We start from the raw sequence: 21,692 nt of genomic DNA, 5'->3' as shown, positions 1-21,692 counted from the left end.
ATTTCCATCATGATGGAGAGTCTGTTTGTATTGGTTTGTTATTTCATTACATCGAAGGAGGAAGACAGGAGAGTGAAAACACAGTATATAAACTATCTAACACAAAAAATCACAGTCCCAATCAATGTGAAACTAAATCAACGTCAATAACAACATTCAAGATGAGATGCATTTGAGAGAACTGAAAGCGACATCTGTTTAACTACAGACAGATAGTTAGACAGGCGGAGTTGTGTGACTGTGTGTGTGTGTGTGTGTGTGTGTGTGTATGTGTGTGTGCGCGCATTGAGGCAGTGTGAACACTGAATCCTCTGTCAGAGAACATCCATGAGAGAGTGAAAGGAATGTCACATGGCTATAGTGTGAGGGGTTAAATATGAAATATTATACCTCTGTGTTGGTATTAAAGCATACCTGTCAAATACCAGTCTTATTAACAACCCAAATATGTATTACAATTAACCACCTTTTGCTTTGATTGTTTGTTTTTTTTTAAACCAACTTAATATAATTACTGAATATTGAAAATGATTTTCTACAGTTATTCAAGGTTCTAATCCCCAGTGCTAAACAGGAAGTGCGTATTATCCAAACACATAATGGAATGCTTGGGAAGAGAGGGAGAGAGCTGCTGTATCGTCAGCCCGTATTCAGTACTGTAGAGCCATTAATGAAAAAAGCGTTCCTGGTGTTTTCTGCAGGTTTGCAGTGAGAGCATTAGCACTTAAAGCCCCTGTGCCACGATTAACAATCAAAGCACCCTGTGAGCCTCCATGTTATCCTCTGACGCTCCAGCAGGAGAGAAAATCTCATTTTTTTGTCACCAAAATCCTTAATTCTTTCTTCCACGAAGAAAGAGGGGTAATACCAAGAATGTTTCCAATCTGCTTGAGAAATATTTGAAGAAAGAAAAAAACTCCCAATAAAACACGTGTGAATGACGGGGAATTGCGGACAAATGCAGTAATGAAATTCATTTTCAACTCTTTACACACCATTTCAATCTTATTTTCTTGTTGTTAACCACATCTTGTTGGTGAGGGTGGGCAAGACTGGCCAGTATTGATGGGTAATTGTGTATAATTAACTCCTTACACACGAATTGCCTCAATACAAATCATTTTACATTCTGTGCTACCTACTTAAGGCTCGACCCCTTACAAAGAGTCACATTTAAACGCTCCTTAATGAGGTGCCCAAAGAAGATAGCATGTGGAATCTCCAGCTTTTCAGAAACACATCACACACACACACACATGCTAACACACACAAGTGCACACAGGGGCAAAGCAATTGTATTTTCTCCGACAGAAGAGAATTGCTCGGTGAGAAGGCAATCTAATGCCTATTAATTCAAACTCCAATTTGGACAGCAACGCATCTAATTACTCTAATGCTCCACCGTATCACTGTGTGGAGGGCCGAGCAGACAGGAGAGGAGAGGGAAGGTGAAGCAGCATGACTGGGGGTTAGGAGGCCATGGAGGGCAGCAGGGTAGCCCTACACAGCCTCCCACACATTTACAGTCCCTCCTCTACAAGTCTACCGTAGCCAGCCGTTTTCTCTACAGGCAGATACTGCACACAGCCCAGACTGAGAGCTGAAGACAACTGTCGTACAAGATTAATGGAATACCATATAATACTAAGGTCTAAAAACTTTGAACAATTACTTGAAGAAGATTAAGTGCCTTCATTTCTAAGCTTTAGCTAATTATTTCATTCACATGTGTTTCTCATGTTCGAAGTAGGATTTTGATGTCCCAGGAAAGAGGAAAACGCTGTTTTGGAGCAGATGTGCCTCTATCAAGATTAATTTTAATTTGTTGATGTTAATCCAATTGTTTTACAATTGTAGCAATTTAAATGAGCCAATGAAAACCCAGAGCTTTAGAAGCTAGAATAAAAGCCGATGGATCTACACACAGTAGCCTATTACTGTGTTGCTTTTTCTAATTGAGTGGTGGTTCAGCAAATATATACAATTTTAACCTTGGGTCATTGAATCATTAAAATGGTCAGATGTCTATATCAGAAGCATTTTTTGTAAAAATGTAACTTTATGTAGCTTACGGTACACATCCATATCAAAAGAGGCGAGACAGGGAGGAAATAGCAGAGACTTGTGCCCTTGGCCTTGAACTGACCTGTGGGGAGAGGCCGTTGCTGACCGGGTTCATGTGGTTGCTGGCAGCTGATTGGCTCATGAAGGTGTCTGAGTAGCTGGAGAAGCTGTGGCGATTGGACGAGAGGCCGTAGGGGGAGCTGCCGTCAGAGAGCCCGCCCTGGTGCATGGAGGATGGAGGCAGGGGCTGGGGCCGATGCAACGTACTGCTGCCATCTGAACCAATAACAACAACACGGAGCATGGGTAAGGAAGTGAGACAAGAGAACCACAACTAACTATACTGTTCTCAAACCTCAGCCTTGTAAACAACTTATTGCACCTTAATGGTCTCAAACCCCCAGACTCAGATCAAACACTAAAAGTAAGGAGATAAAATTATGTTTTAGCAGTGGCTTATGCCGGCTCAGACATAATGTGACCCCTTTTCATACTGAATGTAGCTTAGAAATATCCTGCTCTTGATTTGATTTGAAACTCCGTTAAAACCTTAGGCTGTTTCCCTGTCATCGTGTAACAAAGGCTAGTTGCTGTATAGATCCTATATTTAGCACATAACCGTTTTATGATATAACATTCTGTTAACATGTTCTAAACGTGTAGCAGACATACCATAGCAGTGGCGGTTCTAGACCATTTCAACTGGGGGGGCCAAGCTGGGGCCAGTTTTACTGTTAGAGGGGCCAGTTACATTAGACATTATTGTTGTCATATCGTTTTCTTCACTGCATTGCATTGCAGGCAAAGACCATTTTCATAATCATAAGTGTTCCGCGTTGCCACTATCTAATAACGGATGCCCCTGTACCATAGATAACCGCCCCTGTACCATAGATATTTGTAACCCAAGTGATACCGAGAGTAGATTAGAACACGCCCTTTTACACAAACATTTGAGCCCAAAAATCTGGGATATGCAGATGTGGAGGCGTGTGTGTGAGTGTGTGCGCATGTGTGTGTGTCGGTATGTGTGTATGTCTTACCCTGTGACAGTGTAGTGCCGGGGTATGAGGACTCAGGTAGCTGGTAGGTAGGTAGGCTGGGCATCCCCGTGGGCGGGAAGCCTCCAGGTAACAGGTGGTTGAAGGCAGCCAGCTGATTGGCTCCTGCCTGCTTGCGCCATCTGGCCCTTCTGTTGCTGAACCACACCTGGAGAGAAAGAACTGATGAGGAGGACGAAGTGGACAAACTACAAACAGAGAGAAGAGAGAGAGAGAGAATGTCCACCTTCCACTCAGTTTAGCTACTCTATGATAAGCCATCTGTAAGAGTGAAGCGTCCTTTAACTCTCAGCAAGCACAAGGTTGTGTATACCAGAATAGCCATCATTTTCTCTTCATGTTCTGTGCAAAGGAATAGGTGAATATATTAACACAATGTATATATTATCACATGGATCTATGATTCCAGAATGCTCCAGATGAATTGAGTGTGTAGTCCTACCACCTGTGATTCATCTGCCTGTTGCTGTGAGAGATGGTGGAGCCTGCATGGAGGTCCATGCAGGCCCTGTTGTTCTTAAGTGGCTGAAGCTGTGATCTGTGTCAACAGTCTGCCCTAAGAAGTCCTTAAGGGGTCAGAGGTAGGGGCCACAAGCTGCATATCAGACATCTCAAGTATGTTTGTGAACCTATTAGAAACTTGGAGGCCATAAAGAATGTCATCAAGAATGTCTCTTGTCAATAGTATGTATTCCCTCCCTCCCTCCCTCTCATATAATCAGATATATGTAATTGCAAATACATACATAGTGAACTATTTCAATTATATTATACAAAGTGGATGGATTTAGCAGTTTATCTGTAATAAAAAAAACATGAATACATATTATTTTTCACAGTCTAACGGCACACTGTTTACATCTTGGTAGCTAAATAAAATGTAGAATTATATCAAAATGCACACACCATTATCAACGTTCAACTACGAATGCACAATGCACAATAAAGAAAGGCTTCTGCTTCAACAAAACATGAATATAATCAGGCCTTTTGAAAAGAGCAGCCATACAGCCAGCAACCTGTTCCATTTAACCAAGACAAGGCCTGGGCCCAATGTGGGCTAAAGGTTGAAGGACATTGATCTATGCCTCGCACTGGCAATTCATCAGAGTTTAATACACTGTCAGCGCAGTTCATCTACTGTTGTGTTTCAAACGGCCTGGCCTATTGTGAAGCCAGATGAAAGGAGTGGACAAAAGGGATTCCATACGCCAGTCAGAACACTGGGAACAAAGAAGGGGCGTCCCTTTTAAACAGCTCTTAAAGAGCCTAACTTTCAAGGGACTAACACAGGGACAGACTCACTGCAATTGAGGCCTCTCCTCCTGAACACAAATAAATGCTACACATAACACATACACAGAGATCTCAATCACAAAGTAAAATCTCAGTTTTGATTGTTTGCCTCATCAAGAGCATCTCGTGATAAAAAGGGACTGAGATAATAATACCCCACTGTCCAAGCACTCGTGAGAAATAAGTCACTCAACTTCTAACCCCAACCAACAGGAAGCCTCTTCTGGAAGCAGATCATTTCCTCACACTTTCCATTCAACAAACAAACTCTTCTAGACCAAATAAAGCACTGCGATGGCTCAGGGCTCCCTGCTGCCCTCACTGATGTGGCTGCTATTGGGATGTAGTGGAGCGTGGTGCTGGTTCTGAGCTGGAGCTGGACAAACAGCTGCCTGCCATGGGGACACACCCCTTCCTTCCACACACGCCCAATCACCCGGCCCTGCAGTGCCACCCTCACCTCTGACCTCTGAACCTCACCCCACATCTTTTATGTTCCATTACACTTCCTTATTTTTGTCAGTCAAGCCACAGGCAGGAGGTGTTCTATTATGGCAAACACAAAACACACAGAAATGCCTTGGCCACTTTTTATTTTTCCTTCACTTCACTTTTCTCTTTCTCTCTTCCTCTCTCTCTCACAAAACACATTATGAAACTATACATTTCTGGTCCTTCTTAACACTGTTATGAAATCCTCCGAAACACAATTTACAACATTTTCTGATAGAATGTCCCTCCCCTCCTCATGTCAGTCTATAATGACATAATAGGATGTTCAGAGTGGTGCATGGTGATGTCTCAACATCTGCCTACCATGCCCTGCGGCCCCCATTCTCACCCATCCACTTTAATGAGAGGGGAGTCTGTGAAGCGCATCTGTCTAAGTGAATTTACTCCGAGGCTTTGAACGAGCCCGCTGCGACGCCTAGCTACTCAAGTCAACTAAAATGCCAAAGGCTGCACCGCTATCGAGTTAACGCTGGCAAACATTGGGCCCAATGTGACCAGGTCAATACTGTATTGTTGGGCGAGAGGGGGCCATGCGTCACTGCTGATTCAGAGGAGATGGAATGTTTTCTCCAGCAGCCATGAGCTCTACAACAGCAGACACTGAGATAAACAGGCACACAAACACACACGGGCATGCACGCACATATGCACACGCACGAGTGCACACAGGAGGAGGATTTGAAGCTGTACTCTGGAACCCGTTCACAAAGTCACCTTGGACCACATATTCTCCACTGCTCTCCCCAATCCGGTTGAATTCCTCTACACTACAGAGAGAGAGCTTCATCCCTCCTCCATTTCACCTCAAAGTATGCTACTACAGCATCCATCTCTGTCCTGCTTTGCCAGTGTAAGAGGTTTGCTGGTTGCCTGGCTTCCTCTACACTTGGACTAACATGGACGATGTTCAGGAGGAAGTTGGAGGGTGGGGGATGGTAGAAAACCTGGGGCACAACCACATCTCTTAGGACTAGAGCTTAGTGGAGCCTGGGAGACAAAAAGAGACCCGCTTTGAGCTACTGGGCTGAGCTGAGCCCAGACATGGAGGGGGTGGCATGGGACTGTAGGGGGGGTTGGGGGAAATGAAGTCTGGAACGAACGTCAGGCAGTTAAAGGTCCTGGAAACATGTCCCCGAGTCTAGTGAAGTGAAGGTCTGGAGAGATATGTGTTAACAACAGTTGCTTTTATGTATCTTTGATTTGGCAGTGGCACATATACAGTGTATCCTTTAATCCCACTGGGCAAAAACTGGTCAACCAACATTGTTTCCAATTCATATCAACACAAATAATCAATGTGATGACATTGAATCAATGTGGAAAACTAATTGGGTAAAAAAAGGGCATTTAGCATTTTTTTCACCCAACCTAAATCCAATGACATGGTACATTTTCTTGTTGATTTCACTTTGAATTCATGTTAGTTGACAACTCAACCAAATTTAAATGAAAATTAGAAATTGATCTAGTGTCTTTGCCCAGTGGGATGTTATCTCTTATCTGAAAGGGTGGCCTGGGTCTGTATTCCACCATTTCTCTAGACCTCACTCACTAACACAACACAATGGACTCTACAGAGCTGAGGATCCCATTCGCTTACCACTGATCTACGATAACACTAACACAACACAATGGACTCTACAGAGCTGAGGATCCCATTCGCTTATCACTGATCTACGATAACACTAACACAACACAATGGACTCTACAGAGCTGAGGATCCCATTCGCTTACCACTGATCTACGATAACACTAACACAACACAATGGACTCTACAGAGCTGAGGATCCCATTCGCTTACCACTGATCTACGATAACACTAACACAACACAATGGACTCTACAGAGCTGAGGATCCCATTCGCTTATCACTGATCTACGATAACACTAACACAACACAATGGACTCTACAGAGCTGAGGATCCCATTCGCTTATCACTGATCTACGATAACACTAACACAACACAATGGACTCTACAGAGCTGAGGATCCCATTCGCTTACCACTGATCTACGATAACACTAACACAACACAATGGACTCTACAGAGCTGAGGATCCCATTCGCTTATCACTGATCTACGATAACACTAACACAACACAATGGACTCTACAGAGCTGAGGATCCCATTCGCTTATCACTGATCTACGATAACACTAACACAACACAATGGACTCTACAGAGCTGAGGATCCCATTCGCTTACCACTGATCTACGATAACACTAACACAACACAATGGACTCTACAGAGCTGAGGATCCCATTCGCTTATCACTGATCTACGATAACACTAACACAACACAATGGACTCTACAGAGCTGAGGATCCCATTCGCTTATCACTGATCTACGATAACACTAACACAACACAATGGACTCTACAGAGCTGAGGATCCCATTCGCTTATCACTGATCTACGATAACACTAACACAACACAATGGACTCTACAGAGCTGAGGATCCCATTCGCTTACCACTGATCTACGATAACACTAACACAACACAATGGACTCTACAGAGCTGAGGATCCCATTCGCTTATCACTGATCTACGATAACACTAACACAACACAATGGACTCTACAGAGCTGAGGATCCCATTCGCTTATCTCTGATCTACGATAACACTAACACAACACAATGGACTCTACAGAGCTGAGGATCCCATTCGCTTACCACTGATCTACGATAACACTAACACAACACAATGGACTCTACAGAGCTGAGGATCCCATTCGCTTATCACTGATCTACGATAACACTAACACAACACAATGGACTCTACAGAGCTGAGGATCCCATTCGCTTACCACTGATCTACGATAACACTAACACAACACAATGGACTCTACAGAGCTGAGGATCCCATTCGCTTATCACTGATCTACGATAACACTAACACAACACAATGGACTCTACAGAGCTGAGGATCCCATTCGCTTATCACTGATCTACGATAACACTAACACAACACAATGGACTCTACAGAGCTGAGGATCCCATTCGCTTACCACTGATCTACGATAACACTAACACAACACAATGGACTCTACAGAGCTGAGGATCCCATTCGCTTATCTCTGATCTACGATAACACTAACACAACACAATGGACTCTACAGAGCTGAGGATCCCATTCGCTTACCACTGATCTACGATAACACTAACACAACACAATGGACTCTACAGAGCTGAGGATCCCATTCGCTTACCACTGATCTACGATAACACTAACACAACACAATGGACTCTACAGAGCTGAGGATCCCATTCGCTTATCACTGATCTACGATAACACTAACACAACACAATGGACTCTACAGAGCTGAGGATCCCATTCGCTTATCACTGATCTACGATAACACTAACACAACACAATGGACTCTACAGAGCTGAGGATCCCATTCGCTTATCACTGATCTACGATAACACTAACACAACACAATGGACTCTACAGAGCTGAGGATCCCATTCGCTTATCTCTGATCTACGATAACACAACACAATGGACTCTACAGAGCTGAGGATCCCATTCGCTTATCACTGATCTACGATAACACTAACACAACACAATGGACTCTACAGAGCTGAGGATCCCATTCGCTTACCACTGATCTACGATAACACTAACACAACACAATGGACTCTACAGAGCTGAGGATCCCATTCGCTTACCACTGATCTACGATAACACTAACACAACACAATGGACTCTACAGAGCTGAGGATCCCATTCGCTTACCACTGATCTACGATAACACTAACACAACACTGCAATGCATGACATTACTTTGCATTCAAACCCTTTGTCTCAAATAGGATCTAATTGTCTTTATTTAAAGTTATTGTAACAATTCTACGTTTCTTAAGACAACGGTGCCACGTGTACACATTTCACAAAGTGAACTATGCGCTACAAAAACAAGGATGAACCCTTCTTCTCATGTATTCTCAACGGTGCACTCCACAAACACAATGAACACAGTAGTGCAAAGAGGCAAAACAACATAGAAATCCTCATCGGTTTTATACCATGCACTACCCACCCTCACTGGCTCTGGCTGTTTCTCTCTCTGCCTGCCTGCCTGCCTGCCTGCCAGACTGACACTATGCTAATTAGAGAGGCTGGGAGTGTGAATTTGGGAGGAGAGTGGGATTAGCTCGATAACTATCAGGAATACAGAGGGACTGAAGGAAAGTCATTTAAATTCTAATAATAAGAAACTGTTCAAACATTCACACGGATGCATTGCAACAATTTCTCCTCCACAATCTACATAAACATTATCCATTCCTTTATGGAACCGACATAAAACCAGACTGGTGGGAACATGGATGCCTGTTGGGTTGGGTGGGCTCTGCTATTGTTACTACTGAATCCTACTATACCATTCTCTCCTGCCATTGGTAATCACCTAGCATAGAAACAACCTGGTAAATCTCTATTTCATGATACATCTCTATGACGTCATTGTGTTTATCCTAAAATACATAAAATTAATATATCTGTATTTGATGAATGTGTGACAATATGTCCCTTTCAGTTTTGGGGGATTGACAAGATGGGTCAAGATGGAGCTCTGCAAGATTTGGCTGTTCAACATGAAAATAAGACATTCAATAGATAGTCTATAATCTATCCTGTGACACTATGAGGTAGTGCTGGGATCTCTCCTCAGCCTCTCCATAGAGACCTCAGAGATCAGAGACAGGGCACCACAGAGACAAACAAAGCAGGATCCTCTACTCTCTGTGTCGCGGCTAGCATCAGAAGCCTGGCGCACTCTCCAGATAGAGAGAAAAACGTCTCCCCAAATTGATTTCTACGCTTCATAAAAGGCTATGCTTATACCTTATTAGATCCCTCTAACTATAATAGCTACATGCAGAATGTTTATTGGTAATGAAAGGGGATCTATGTGACAGATTCGCTAAGCGAGCCAGCCAGCGCCGCCACCACTCAGATGAGCCTCCTCAGAAGAGGAAGAGTCGGCCTCGTAAAAACTTCAGCCTAAATAGAAGAGAATGTAAATCACTTCGTGTGTGAGGAGGAGAGGAGCACTGATTTACAGCGCTAAGGCCCAGGCTCTACCCTCCCTCCCTCACTCAACAGAAACCCCCCTCCACCTGGCCCAAACTTCTGAAGGATAGACACAAGTGATGCTCTTTTCTCTTCTTAATAGTCTTTGGAAGGACTCCACTGCCTGATCCAGTCAGGAATGAGTGTTTTATTTCAGATGCAGAATGGCAGCACAGAGAGTGGGGTGCTCAGAGCAGGAGACAGTTAGCTAGATTTATAGGGACGGGTAACCTGGAACTAATGGCTGTGAGATATGGATCAGATCCCGCAATTTGTCAGTTGGGGTGATAAAACAGTGGTGGGGCCAGGAAAGGGCTGCTGGTAGCTGCTGGGAGCTGTGTTTTAGGGGGTGGTGGGCCTGATGAAGATGGATGAGATAGTGTGACACAAGATGGCAGGCAGCGGCAGGGAGGAGAGGGCTTTTGGGTTGGCTGAGTTTATGGGGCAGTGAGTTTGGGTTGTGGAGTCACTGGTAAACCAAACACTTGTCACTTCTCGTTAAACCAGGAGTCCTCCTCAGCACCCTTCCACACAAGAGCTCTCCGCTTGGAGTGGGCCCATATACCCTTACAGATAATAGTAATTTTACTGACTGCAGTGTATACCACACACCCTGCTTTATATATGATCACCTAGAGATCAAAAACAACTAACAGGGTAAGCCGTAACCACCACCTCAAATCCTACTCAAATCTTTAAGACCCTACAACACCACCATTCTGCTGGGTTTCTCCCTCACTGCACTGCCCTCTCAGCCTCCCCACTCGTTGACATCTGGAAGATGCGTCATTGCAGCTGTGCTGGAGCAGGTCAGCTCTCAGGCCAAAGGTTCTTCAGTCCTGCCCAGAGATGGACCATTTGGGTACCTATGTGAAAACCCAGCTGGCTGACATCTTCAAAACGCACGGACACTAAAACTGTCAAGTTCACACACCAAAATCCAGCCTTTGGCTTTTTTAAATGTATTGATTCAATTTGGAGCAGTTTTAGAGAAGAGGCTTCACCAAGTTGTTGTTATATCAACATGTTTCCAGTGGTCAGTGTGGTTGTTTATTGAGGATGTGTCTGAGGACTTTAGCAGGTTGATGAGGAGCAGGGTAAGTCTTTGGTGTTCAGATGCAATGGGGCAGTGCTCTAGCAGAGCCAATGAAAAAAACACATATGACTCCTGAAAAAGAAACAATGCTACAATGGGCTCCATAGTCCGTCCTAAATCCTCCTACCAACTACCTTGCCAAACCGTCCTAAATCCTCCTACCAACTACCTTGCCAAACCGTCCTAAATCCTCCTACCAACTACCTTGCCAAACCGTCCTAAATCCTCCTACCAACTACCTTGCCAAACCGTCCTAAATCCTCCTACCAACTACCTTGCCAAACCGTCCTAAATCCTCCTACCAACTACCTTGCCAAACCGTCCTAAATCCTCCTACCAACTACCTTGCCAAACCGTCCTAAATCCTCCTACCAACTACCTTGCCAAACCGTCCTAAATCCTCCTACCAACTACCTTGCCAAACCGTCCTAAATCCTCCTACCAACTACCTTGCCAAACCGTCCTAAATCCTCCTACCAACTACCTTGCCAAACCGTCCTAAATCCTCCTACCAACTACCTTGCCAAACCGCTGAGCAACATTGAAGACCGATGGTCATTATTTACTTTGGTTAACCAGAGTCAGTTTCTTGGGGTGACCTTCTCAGAAATTAAATTTGATTTGATCTTTGGAGACTTTCAAAGCGTTTCAAAATTAGATGATGAGGAAAACTGCATTAACAAATGATGTCCATGACTTAAATACTTCAGGTTTTCACATGACATCATTTAGCTCTATTATCTCGCAGGAGAGAAAAAGTTTCCTTTTAGTTTTCAACCTTGTTTTTTTATTATTATTTCATTTTTAGACTTCAAATTACCATCAATTTCCAGAAATATTCGAAAGAGTCAAATGCCTGAAGGGATTCTCTCTAAAATGTCAATGTAATTGACCTACAAATATGGTTGTGAAGTGCCTGGAACATGGACAAGACAGAGGACTCTCTATGCTCTGTAGCCCAAGGGTTCCCAGTGGGGTAGATCTAAATTATTAGTATTTTTATGTGTATTAAACAACAGATTAACTGAATTTTGGATCAGTGAAAAAGGTTTAGAGGGTGCGATACAATACAATGTAATATTATTCATCCAAAATGTATGTTCTTAACCCTTAGATGCACATGGGCCTGGGAGGCTCACAGGGATATTGGTATCCACAGTACTCCATCAATGATAAATATTTTCCCCAAAAAAGTATTCTTGTATTCCCCCCACCCATCTTTGTTGTTGACATAATGCACTGTAATTTAAGTTTCAAAACTGCAATATTTTCTCTCTGTCACATGGCAAAATGTGTAGAATTGCAGGAAATTAGCTTTAAAACTGCAGCATTTTCACTCTGATGCAAAGAGGGGGGCTTTTAAAAAAACAATCCCAGAGCCCGAGACTGAATTAGTGCATCCATGCACTGCAGAAGTCATAGTAAAAAAGTATATTTTTATCGCACTTTGAAGTAGGTGTTGTGTTCTGATATTATGAGGGGGTCCATAATAAATTTGCTATTGCTAAAGTGGTCCCCTAAACAAAGCAATTTGGGAACCCCTGCTCTAGCCTACATGGCACTCTGCTCAACCAATCTTACACAGCTTTGCTGGATCGTTTCATCTTCGAGACCAATCACAATGCGCTTCAGAAGCTCCACTCTACAAGGTCTAAATTCCAAAATTTGACCAAATGACATTGTAAATAGAAGCATTGTAACCCATCTGTCATAACTCTAAATATATTAGACATGCATGTCTTTTCCAGATGTATTTCATGAGACATCCTTTACACTGTAATGGAGGAGAATCTTCAGAAAAAGAGATGAATCAAATAACTGAAAGACCTTCCCAATCTCATGTTCAATTTAGCCTCATAAGCATATTTGAAACATTCTGAAATGTAATATAGCACAAGAAAATATGCATGAGATAAATCTCTCAGCATCCTGAGTGCTGCAGTAACCAGTCAGACATCTTTCTGTTTGGAGGGTTTGCTAGACAGACAAAGACATGTGTGGAATCAGTTAAAACTAACCGCATGTTAGGAGTGTGAGGAACAGTTAGCACGCGGGGTGGTTCAGAGTTTGGGAGGTTCAAGGGGAGTGAGCGAGGGGTTGTGGTAAGAAGAGAGGGTTGCCCTTTTTTACTAGCATCTGATTGATTAATGTTGTTGTCAGGGCATGGGGTCCCTGGAGAGGATGAGGGACCCTCCATGATATGCACATGGTTTTACAAGCGGCGGCAGGCTTGAAAGTGAGAGATGCTGGCCAAAGGCCGAAATGAGAAATCCATCAGGAATGCATTTCCTCTCTCTCTCCCTCTCTTTGTCTCGCTCTCTTTCTCTTCTCCGCTCTCTCTCCCTCCCTCCCTTCTGAACAGCTGCTGCTATAACTCTACTGTATTTTCCTTCAGTGTTACATAAAACCACATGGTACACAAGCTGTCAGGCAGGTCCTGAGTGGAGTCTTGGGTGTAAAGAAATGGAGCCTCCCCTGTCAAGGCCTTCTTAGAACAGATGAGGACTCACAGACATAGCTCCCAGGTGAGGTGAGGAGGTAAAATATGGGTAAAAAATACCTGCACTTGGATGAATGAATATAGTCGCTAGTAACTCTACATACTCCTTGCACAATCTTCAGATTTTGCTGCCTTAAAATTACATCTAAAAAGGAATTAAATGGGATTTGTTTTGCTTCCGATCTACACAACATACTCCCCAGTTTCCGAAGTGAAAGAGAGATTAAAGAAAATGTTCCAAGTGAATACAATGAAGATGTCTTGATTGCGTTCGTCTTCACACCCCAGAGTTAATACATGAAGGAAGAACCTTGGGCAGCCACTACAACTCTTCATCATTTTGAATAAGATGATACCAATTTTGCACAACTCTTAGGGCAACATACCATATCCATTGTGTTTGTCAAAATTGTTCAAGCTCAGTACATTTGGATGGGAATCATTGATTGGAAGCTATATTCAAACTTTGTCTCCGATTTTAAAGCAGATTCAACACCTCTTGGAAAGCCATTCTGGTGTCTTTGGCATTAAAAGTTGTATAATTGTCCCCCCCCAATAAAACTATGTCAGTGTTAGATTTTCTCTGGGGTGTGAAGACATACACAATAAAGATCTCTTCTTTTATTATTATTAGTTGTAGTAATTTTTTAAATACAAATTCTTTCACTTTGAAAATGTGGAGTAGGTTCTGTAGATGGGTAGATTTGTATTATTTCGTAAGACTATAGCAGGATATAAAAACTAATGTTTGTCATGTACAGAAAAACAGTGCTTTAGATTAGTATGATAAACACCTGGATAATGCTCAGCAGCCATGACAGAGTGTGTGTTGCATTGACTGTTTGTGTGTCTAAGTAACCTGTACGCGGGCCTCAGTGAGCTTGGTCCTCTGGGCCAGCTCTTCCCTTGTGTAGATGTCTGGGTAGTGTGTCCTCTCAAAGGCCTTCTCCAGCTCCTCCAGCTGCTCGGCTGTGAAGGTCGTGCGGCTGCGACGCTGCTTCCTCTTCAGGGGAAGGTCCGGCTCCGACTCCACGTCTGAACCCTCGTCTGTACGATTACCTGGGCCAATGGGGAAGAGGGAGAAGAGGGGAAGAGCCAGCTCAGTTAATACTAGGAAATACAATAAAATAATACAAGGGAATTTAGTAACAATGGAAAGGAAGTCAATTTTATTGGTTAGTTATTTATCTCTTCAGTTTTTTTTATTTATGTATTTTTTTATTTAACCTTTATTTAACCAGGTTGGCCAGTTGAGAACAAGTTCTCATTAACAACTGCGAACTGGCCAAGATAAAGCAAAGCAGTGTGACAAAAACAACAACACAGAGTTACACATGGGATAAACAAACGTACAGTCAAAAACACAAAGAAAAGTCTATGTACAGTGTGTGCAAATGTAGTAAGGTTAGGGAGGTAAGGCAATAAATAGGCCATAGTGGCGAAATAATTACAATTTAGCATTAACACTGGAGTGATAGATGTGCAGATCATGATGTACAGGTAGAGATACTGGGTTGCAAAAGAACAAAACATTTTATAACAATATGGGGATGAGGTAGTTGGGTGTGCTATTTACAGATGGGCTGCTGTGTCTGTGTTTACCCTCAAGCCTCTGTTCTGACAGCAATGAGTCACATTTTTTGTTGATTAGCCTATATCATTGAAAAAGGCAATAGAAAGTAGGGCTGTGACGATACCAGTATCACAATATTTTTTCCATGGCGAAATAAATGTGACTCTGGATGACAACATATGATTTTTGTTTACAACATTAGGGCTGTTTTCCTAAAGAAGTGAAATCCGCTTTGCGTTTTGTTTCCTTGTTATGATACTGACGAGTATTGCGGTACTGGTATCATCCCGGCCCTAATAAAAAGGATGGATGAAACCCTGAAATGGACAATACAAGCCCTAAAAGCCACTTTTTGTAGTTTAGGGGCACAACCCACATCAGAGGCTATGTCGCTTGAGGGAGAGAGGCTGCAAAGAAGCTTCAAATGACAGCTTTCCCTCTCTCCGAGCACAACAGAGCAAATATTATCTTAATCTGTGGATATTTATACAGTATATAAGAGGCCTGATACCCAAACCTGCCTGAGAGAGAGAGAGAGCGGGGGAGAGAGGCGCCAGAGGCTGGAGGCAGAGGGCCGCAGGCGGTTAGGGGCAGGAGGGGAGGGGGCGCTGGGTGGAAGGGTTAATCTACCCAGGCCACCTTGCTGTTCCTCACCACACTATTCTCTCACAATGGCCCAGGGCACACTGCTGCTGCTAAAAAAACTGTACAGCCAGAATATACAGAACACTACAACAATATCACACCAGAACCATTCAGTCCCATATTCTGTCTTTCTATGATAATGCTGTCAATAAATGAATTACAATATATCTTACAGTACTTTTATGCATTCAACTAAGCTGCTGCATTTTCGCTAGAGGAATATAGATACTGCACAAAGCCATCCAATCCTGGCCAAGAGGAATGTTTCTGACAGCGAATATGTATTACCACAGCACATTACCATTATAACTGAATTTAGGAAATTGCATCATTTTCACCTCCTCTGCATGTCTATTCAAACAACATGGCCCTTTTCATTTCCTGTTATAAAATGCATATTTTCACAAATGTGCTCATTGAGACATTGACAAGCCAGTATTGCTCTAGGCCTAGCTGGATTGCATCATACATGTACAGTCCAGAAGGAGAGAAGGGTAAAGAACAAAAAACGAGAGATAGTCTATAGAACGAAAGAGTTTGTGGAGAACTCATTGTCCCTTACAGAAACGCTTTCTCCCCAACTATAATGACAACCATGATGGTCTTCTGAAAGTTAGCCCAGGTGAATCCCCTGTATTGGCTATGGTCACAACTAAGCTCAGTTCAACAAAGCCCTCTCAAATGTTTCAACATACCACATGGACAAACTGAAGCCAAATAGCCTTCAAATAACAACTGTGAGAATAAAAGAGCAACCAAATCTGGCTGGGTCTCAAGGCCGGCTCTGGAGTTTAATTAAACAAGGAATTATGGGATTATATGGAGACTATCATTACAGGCCACTCGATGAGTCTTCTGAGAACGTCTTTTTGTCCCCCTGAGCTCACGCTCAACGATTCTCTGCGGATTACATGCAGGACATGAGGCCGCATTCATTAAATCAATTCTTTCGTCTAACCCTTTTTAATAAAGATTGATTCTCCAACACTGGCTCCCACTTTTGCAGAGAACAGCCTTGAACATACAATGTTGAATATGTACATATATGGCATATCCCTTTGTTGGTTTTCATGAGGATGCGCACAGTAATTTGCCGCTAACTCGCCATGACAACACTTGAGACCAGCACAGCGGTCTATAGATCACTTTTCAAAGTCACCTCTGTGTCCTAGGGGGGGGGGGGGGGGGGGGGGGCATGCGGGCAGAGCAGAGGGCTGCTCAACGGTTTAAAATCAAACAAAAACCACAGAATTCTACTTGAGTTGTTCTATTTTGCTCATATTTCTCTTCCTTTGTTTATCTATGTGATGGATGAAAAGGCGTGTGAGTGGATATAGGCTAGCAAGTACTTAAAACATTTCAAAACAGAATCCTCCCCATACTCCAACGTTAGCATTTTGCAAAGGATTTACAAACAAACTGCATGACAAACTAGACTGCCACCTGTCATTGAGCCCTGGTTATAGTGACATGTGTCATGGCACACGCAGCCAACACGCCTGTTTGTGTGCATGAACTACAGGCAGCAAGTAGCACGCTCTCGGTGAAGGTCAACAGCCCTATTAGCAGTGAGTTTGGGAAACAGGGATGTGAGAAGCAAACCTCATCTCTATCCAGACCACATTTTTCTAAACGGAATGCCAAGATTAATCAACAACACTGGGGCCCCCACATGTACCAAAATGGGTTGTGACAGAAACAGAACTTCAGTTAAACGCACTGTATGGTTCCTCTCATTGTTGGTGCAACACAGAGTTGCATGGCTGTCTGGTTAACATATTTTACTGGCCACCCTATTCTCAGGTAATACCCTTCAGCAGACAACATAAGACTATCTACATAAACAAACAAGTTGAAATATAATGACACTGGGTGGATTACACAGTATCCACATCGTTTCATTTAAATATGTCTAACATGTTCTACTTTATTCAAACAGCTGGAAACAAAGGGGGAGACAGGCAAGCAGGAGAGCAGTAGGAAGGGTAGACACGGGGACTGAACCCCGGTCTTGTGACTGGCCGGGAGCATTACCGCTAGATCACGGGCTCTGCACCAAATCTTTTTATTTAATGGTTGTTTGATATTTATAGATGCAGTGCCTCTCGGCCTAAATTATGGAACAATAAACACTTACTATCTGTTTCCCAGACAACAAAGCTTATGAATTTGAATAACACATGTCTCCTTGGTTTACAAATCTGTCAATGTTGACACAGGACAAAACGGTGGATGATTAGCCTACTACCTTGGAATAAACTCAATCCCTGTGGGCGTCGAGGTCAATTCTCTAACACTTCTCGCTGCTTTAAAACAATAAGGTACATCCTGATTAGACCTGGGTATAATGCTACGGCTGTAATTCCATTGGAAGGTTCTGGGGATATTGATAAAGCACTCGTGCCTTGCCTCATCAGTTATCATAGCAATTAGGGCCTAATTATGTATACCATCCAGTGGGCATGATTAGACAGCCATGTATCCTCCTTCAGGGCCCTCAGAGGGCCTGCTCAATATTGATTTAAAAATACAGCTTTGTTTAAACAGAAATTAACCAGATATTGACGAGGTCTTCTAAATCAGAAACATTTTTTTTTATGTTTCAAGTAAAAAGGGGAAACAAGTAAACATATTATACCGGAAGAGCAAATTGTTTTACTGACATAATTTAATTGAATATCTTTACTTATGAATGGAGCCATATGTTTCCCAAAGAGATTGTTTAAGCTCTCTGTTACCTCTCTCAAAATCACAGCTTTTTCACAAAGCACTACTATTTCTATCAATATCCATAGTCAGACAGAATGTCAACTCAGGTCAGAACACAACCAACAACAGGGGTCTTGTCTCTGAGAAGCTGAGCAGTTGGTTAATAGTTTAGCGGTGAGTTTAGTGTGAGGTTTAAAGACGGTCCTCCCTCTCTCCTGATGCTCCTCACTGCTGACCCCACTGTCTGCTCAGAGCTCAGACTGCAGGCAGATGGAATACTCATCACACAAACCTCTCCAAACCCCCTCCCGGACAGCCCACTAACCCTATGGACTCTGTTCTTCTCTTTCTCCCATCCTCCTTCTGAGGAGCCCCTACTCTCTCTCTTCCCCCTGGGAGAGAGGCTGAGGTAATATGGCTTAGATGGACCTTAGATGGATTGCTGTCCAAGGCTGTACAGTCAATAAAGACTGCTGGCTCCAATGCTCCACAAGAACATTATGCTATAATAAACGACAAGCCCTACAATAGCAATGTCTATTAGCACTGAAGGGGACAGAGAAAACATGCAATGACAGTCTAGAAAATGATCCCAAAAACCAGAATCTAGGCTACACTCCAACACCCACAGCTATAACTGATCACCACAACACTACAACACAGGAGGCTAATAGTAACACTTCAACATGACAACACAACATTCCTCAATGCCAAGATGTCTAATATGATCAAATATTAACCAATATAATCACATCAACATTGTGTCAGTGAATATTTAGGTAAAATATTGAAAATATAGGTCAGAAATTGATACTTGTACTATGCATGTTAAACCTGTGAGGTATTTAATGATAACAGGTGATTAAGGAGCCTCCATGATGACACATGGGGTGGAAGCATCCTTCTTCGTCTCTCAGATTGCCTCTGAGTCAGTATTAGCTCAACACTATGGTGTGTATCCTCCTCCCTGTCCCATGCAGAGTGTTTCAGATACCAAAACCAATGGCCTCAATATCAGCTATACCTTTCCAAACTCCCCAAGACAGAGGGACAAAAACAGACAGGGCTCTGGCAGTGCAGCATTAGCTCATAATGGCTCATTTTGAAAAGCATATTAGTTCCAGCATAATTGCAATCAGGCCTCACGCTCAGTGTTCTGCAGGCATTCACAGGACCAGCCTCAGAGCACCCAGTCACACCAGTTGACTGTGACTGACAGCACATTTTGTTTATTGGTAGTCTTTTTTTCATTCATTCCCACAGGACGAAAATAACATCCCATCTTTTCTCTCTATTTATGTTTACTTGTTTATTTTGTGCATGCCTTTTGTCGTAGTTGATGTTGCAATTATACTATTTGTCAGTCGAAGGGGAGGAATATCAAAAGGCCTAATTATGCAAACAGGCCCTGTGATAAGCAGCAAATGTCTGAGATGGGATCTGCTATCTCTGACATCCATCTGTCTCTGTGCTGTCTCTCCCGCTCCAGGCCTGAATATAAACATCTCTTCCTGTCACCAAGACTGCATGGGATTCAACCCCACATACAGGAGAGGAGGGATGTTTTCGGGGGCGGGGATCATGCAGCAACATCAAATAGCTGATGACTTCTCCATTTCAATTTTTCAGAGAATAGGGCAGTATAGAATAGGGCAGTATTTCTCCTGAATGCACTACCCAGTGTTGCCAAGTTAGGAGAGCCATGGTAGATGATTCAGTTGTGCTACTGGAGGATGGATTTAACATAGAAACAGTATAGTACTCTATGAAAACAAACCTTACAGTACTCCATGAAAACAAACCTTATAGTACTCCATGAAAACAAACCTTATAGTACTCCATGAAAACAAACCTTATAGTACTCCATGAAAACAAACCTTATAGTACTCCATGAAAACAAACCTTATAGTACTCCATGAAAACAAACCTTATAGTACTCCATGAAAACAAACCTTATAGTACACCATGAAAACAAACCTTATAGTACTCCCTGAAAACAAACCTTATAGTACACCATGAAAACAAACCTTATAGTACTCCATGAAAACAAACCTTATAGTACTCCATGAAAACAAACCTTATAGTACTCCATGAAAACAAACCTGATAGTACTCCATGAAAACAAACCTTATAGTACTCCATGAAAACAAACCTTATCGTACTCCATGAAAACAAACCTTATAGTACACCATGAAAACAAACCTTATAGTACTCCATGAAAACAAACCTTATAGTACTCCATGAAAACAAACCTTATAGTACTCCATGAAAACAAACCTTATAGTACTCCATGAAAACAAACCTTATAGTACTCCATGAAAACAAACCTTATAGTACTCCATGAAAACAAACCTTATAGTACACCATGAAAACAAACCTTATAGTACTCCCTGAAAACAAACCTTATAGTACACCATGAAAACAAACCTTATAGTACTCCATGAAAACAAACCTTATAGTACTCCATGAAAACAAACCTTATAGTACTCCATGAAAACAAACCTGATAGTACTCCATGAAAACAAACCTTATAGTACTCCATGAAAACAAACCTTATCGTACTCCATGAAAACAAACCTTATAGTACACCATGAAAACAAACCTTATAGTACTCCATGAAAACAAACCTTATAGTACTCCATGAAAACAAACCTTATAGTACTCCATGAAAACAAACCTTATAGTACTCCATGAAAACAAACCTTATAGTACTCCATGAAAACAAACCTTATAGTACTCCATGAAAACAAACCTTATAGTACTCCATGAAAACAAACCTTATAGTACCCATGAAAACAAACCTTATAGTACTCCATGAAAACAAACCTTATAGTACTCCATGAAAACAAACCTTATAGTACTCCATGAAAACAAACCTTATAGTACTCCATGAATACTGGCGACAAGAGGAACTACCCACTCAGCAAGACAATGAGCCAGAGACCGAAATAAAAAACTCAATGGTTAATTTAGCAGAATAATTCATAAAGAATCTTCTCTGTTAGTTACCTCAGTCGCCAACCATAAAACCCCTCCAACATGAGAATATGGCAAGGAGAACATGATAATATGGCAAGGATGTACCTACCTAATGTTAATATGCTGAAATCAACTTAAATTATCATCATCTCCCTGGGTACCAGTGACCTTTTCAGAGCC

The 21,692-nt window shown here is 42.4% G+C and overlaps 1 protein-coding gene and 1 long non-coding RNA gene across 9 annotated transcripts in view; both read right to left on the bottom strand.

Annotated features, from left to right (window-relative positions):
• Positions 1-21,692, bottom strand: part of LOC115150686 (paired box protein Pax-7-like) — a 62,653-nt gene that overhangs the window by 19,158 nt on the left and 21,803 nt on the right. For 4 of the 8 annotated variants that reach the window (XM_029694210.1, XM_029694206.1, XM_029694204.1 and 1 more), the window contains exons 5-7: positions 14,466-14,665; positions 3,108-3,273; positions 2,147-2,340 (exon numbers count right to left, since the gene is read on the bottom strand). In XM_029694210.1, coding sequence (XP_029550070.1) covers positions 2,147-2,340; positions 3,108-3,273; positions 14,466-14,665 — 560 coding nt within the window. The remainder of the gene's footprint in view (positions 1-2,146; positions 2,341-3,107; positions 3,274-14,465; positions 14,666-21,692) is intronic. The other 4 variants (XM_029694207.1, XM_029694211.1, XM_029694205.1 and 1 more) reach the window with 1 other exon arrangement.
• Positions 5,044-9,060, bottom strand: LOC115150687 (uncharacterized). Its single transcript, XR_003867145.1, has 2 exons — positions 8,606-9,060; positions 5,044-8,410 (listed from the first exon to the last, which is right to left on the bottom strand). It is a non-coding gene; the product is annotated as an uncharacterized LOC115150687 (long non-coding RNA).

This window comes from Salmo trutta, chromosome 16 (assembly GCF_901001165.1).
Source record: "Salmo trutta chromosome 16, fSalTru1.1, whole genome shotgun sequence".
NCBI lineage: Eukaryota > Metazoa > Chordata > Actinopteri > Salmoniformes > Salmonidae > Salmo > Salmo trutta.
Note: the sequence above shows the minus strand (reverse complement) of the source record. Positions and strands in the feature narration are given on the sequence as shown.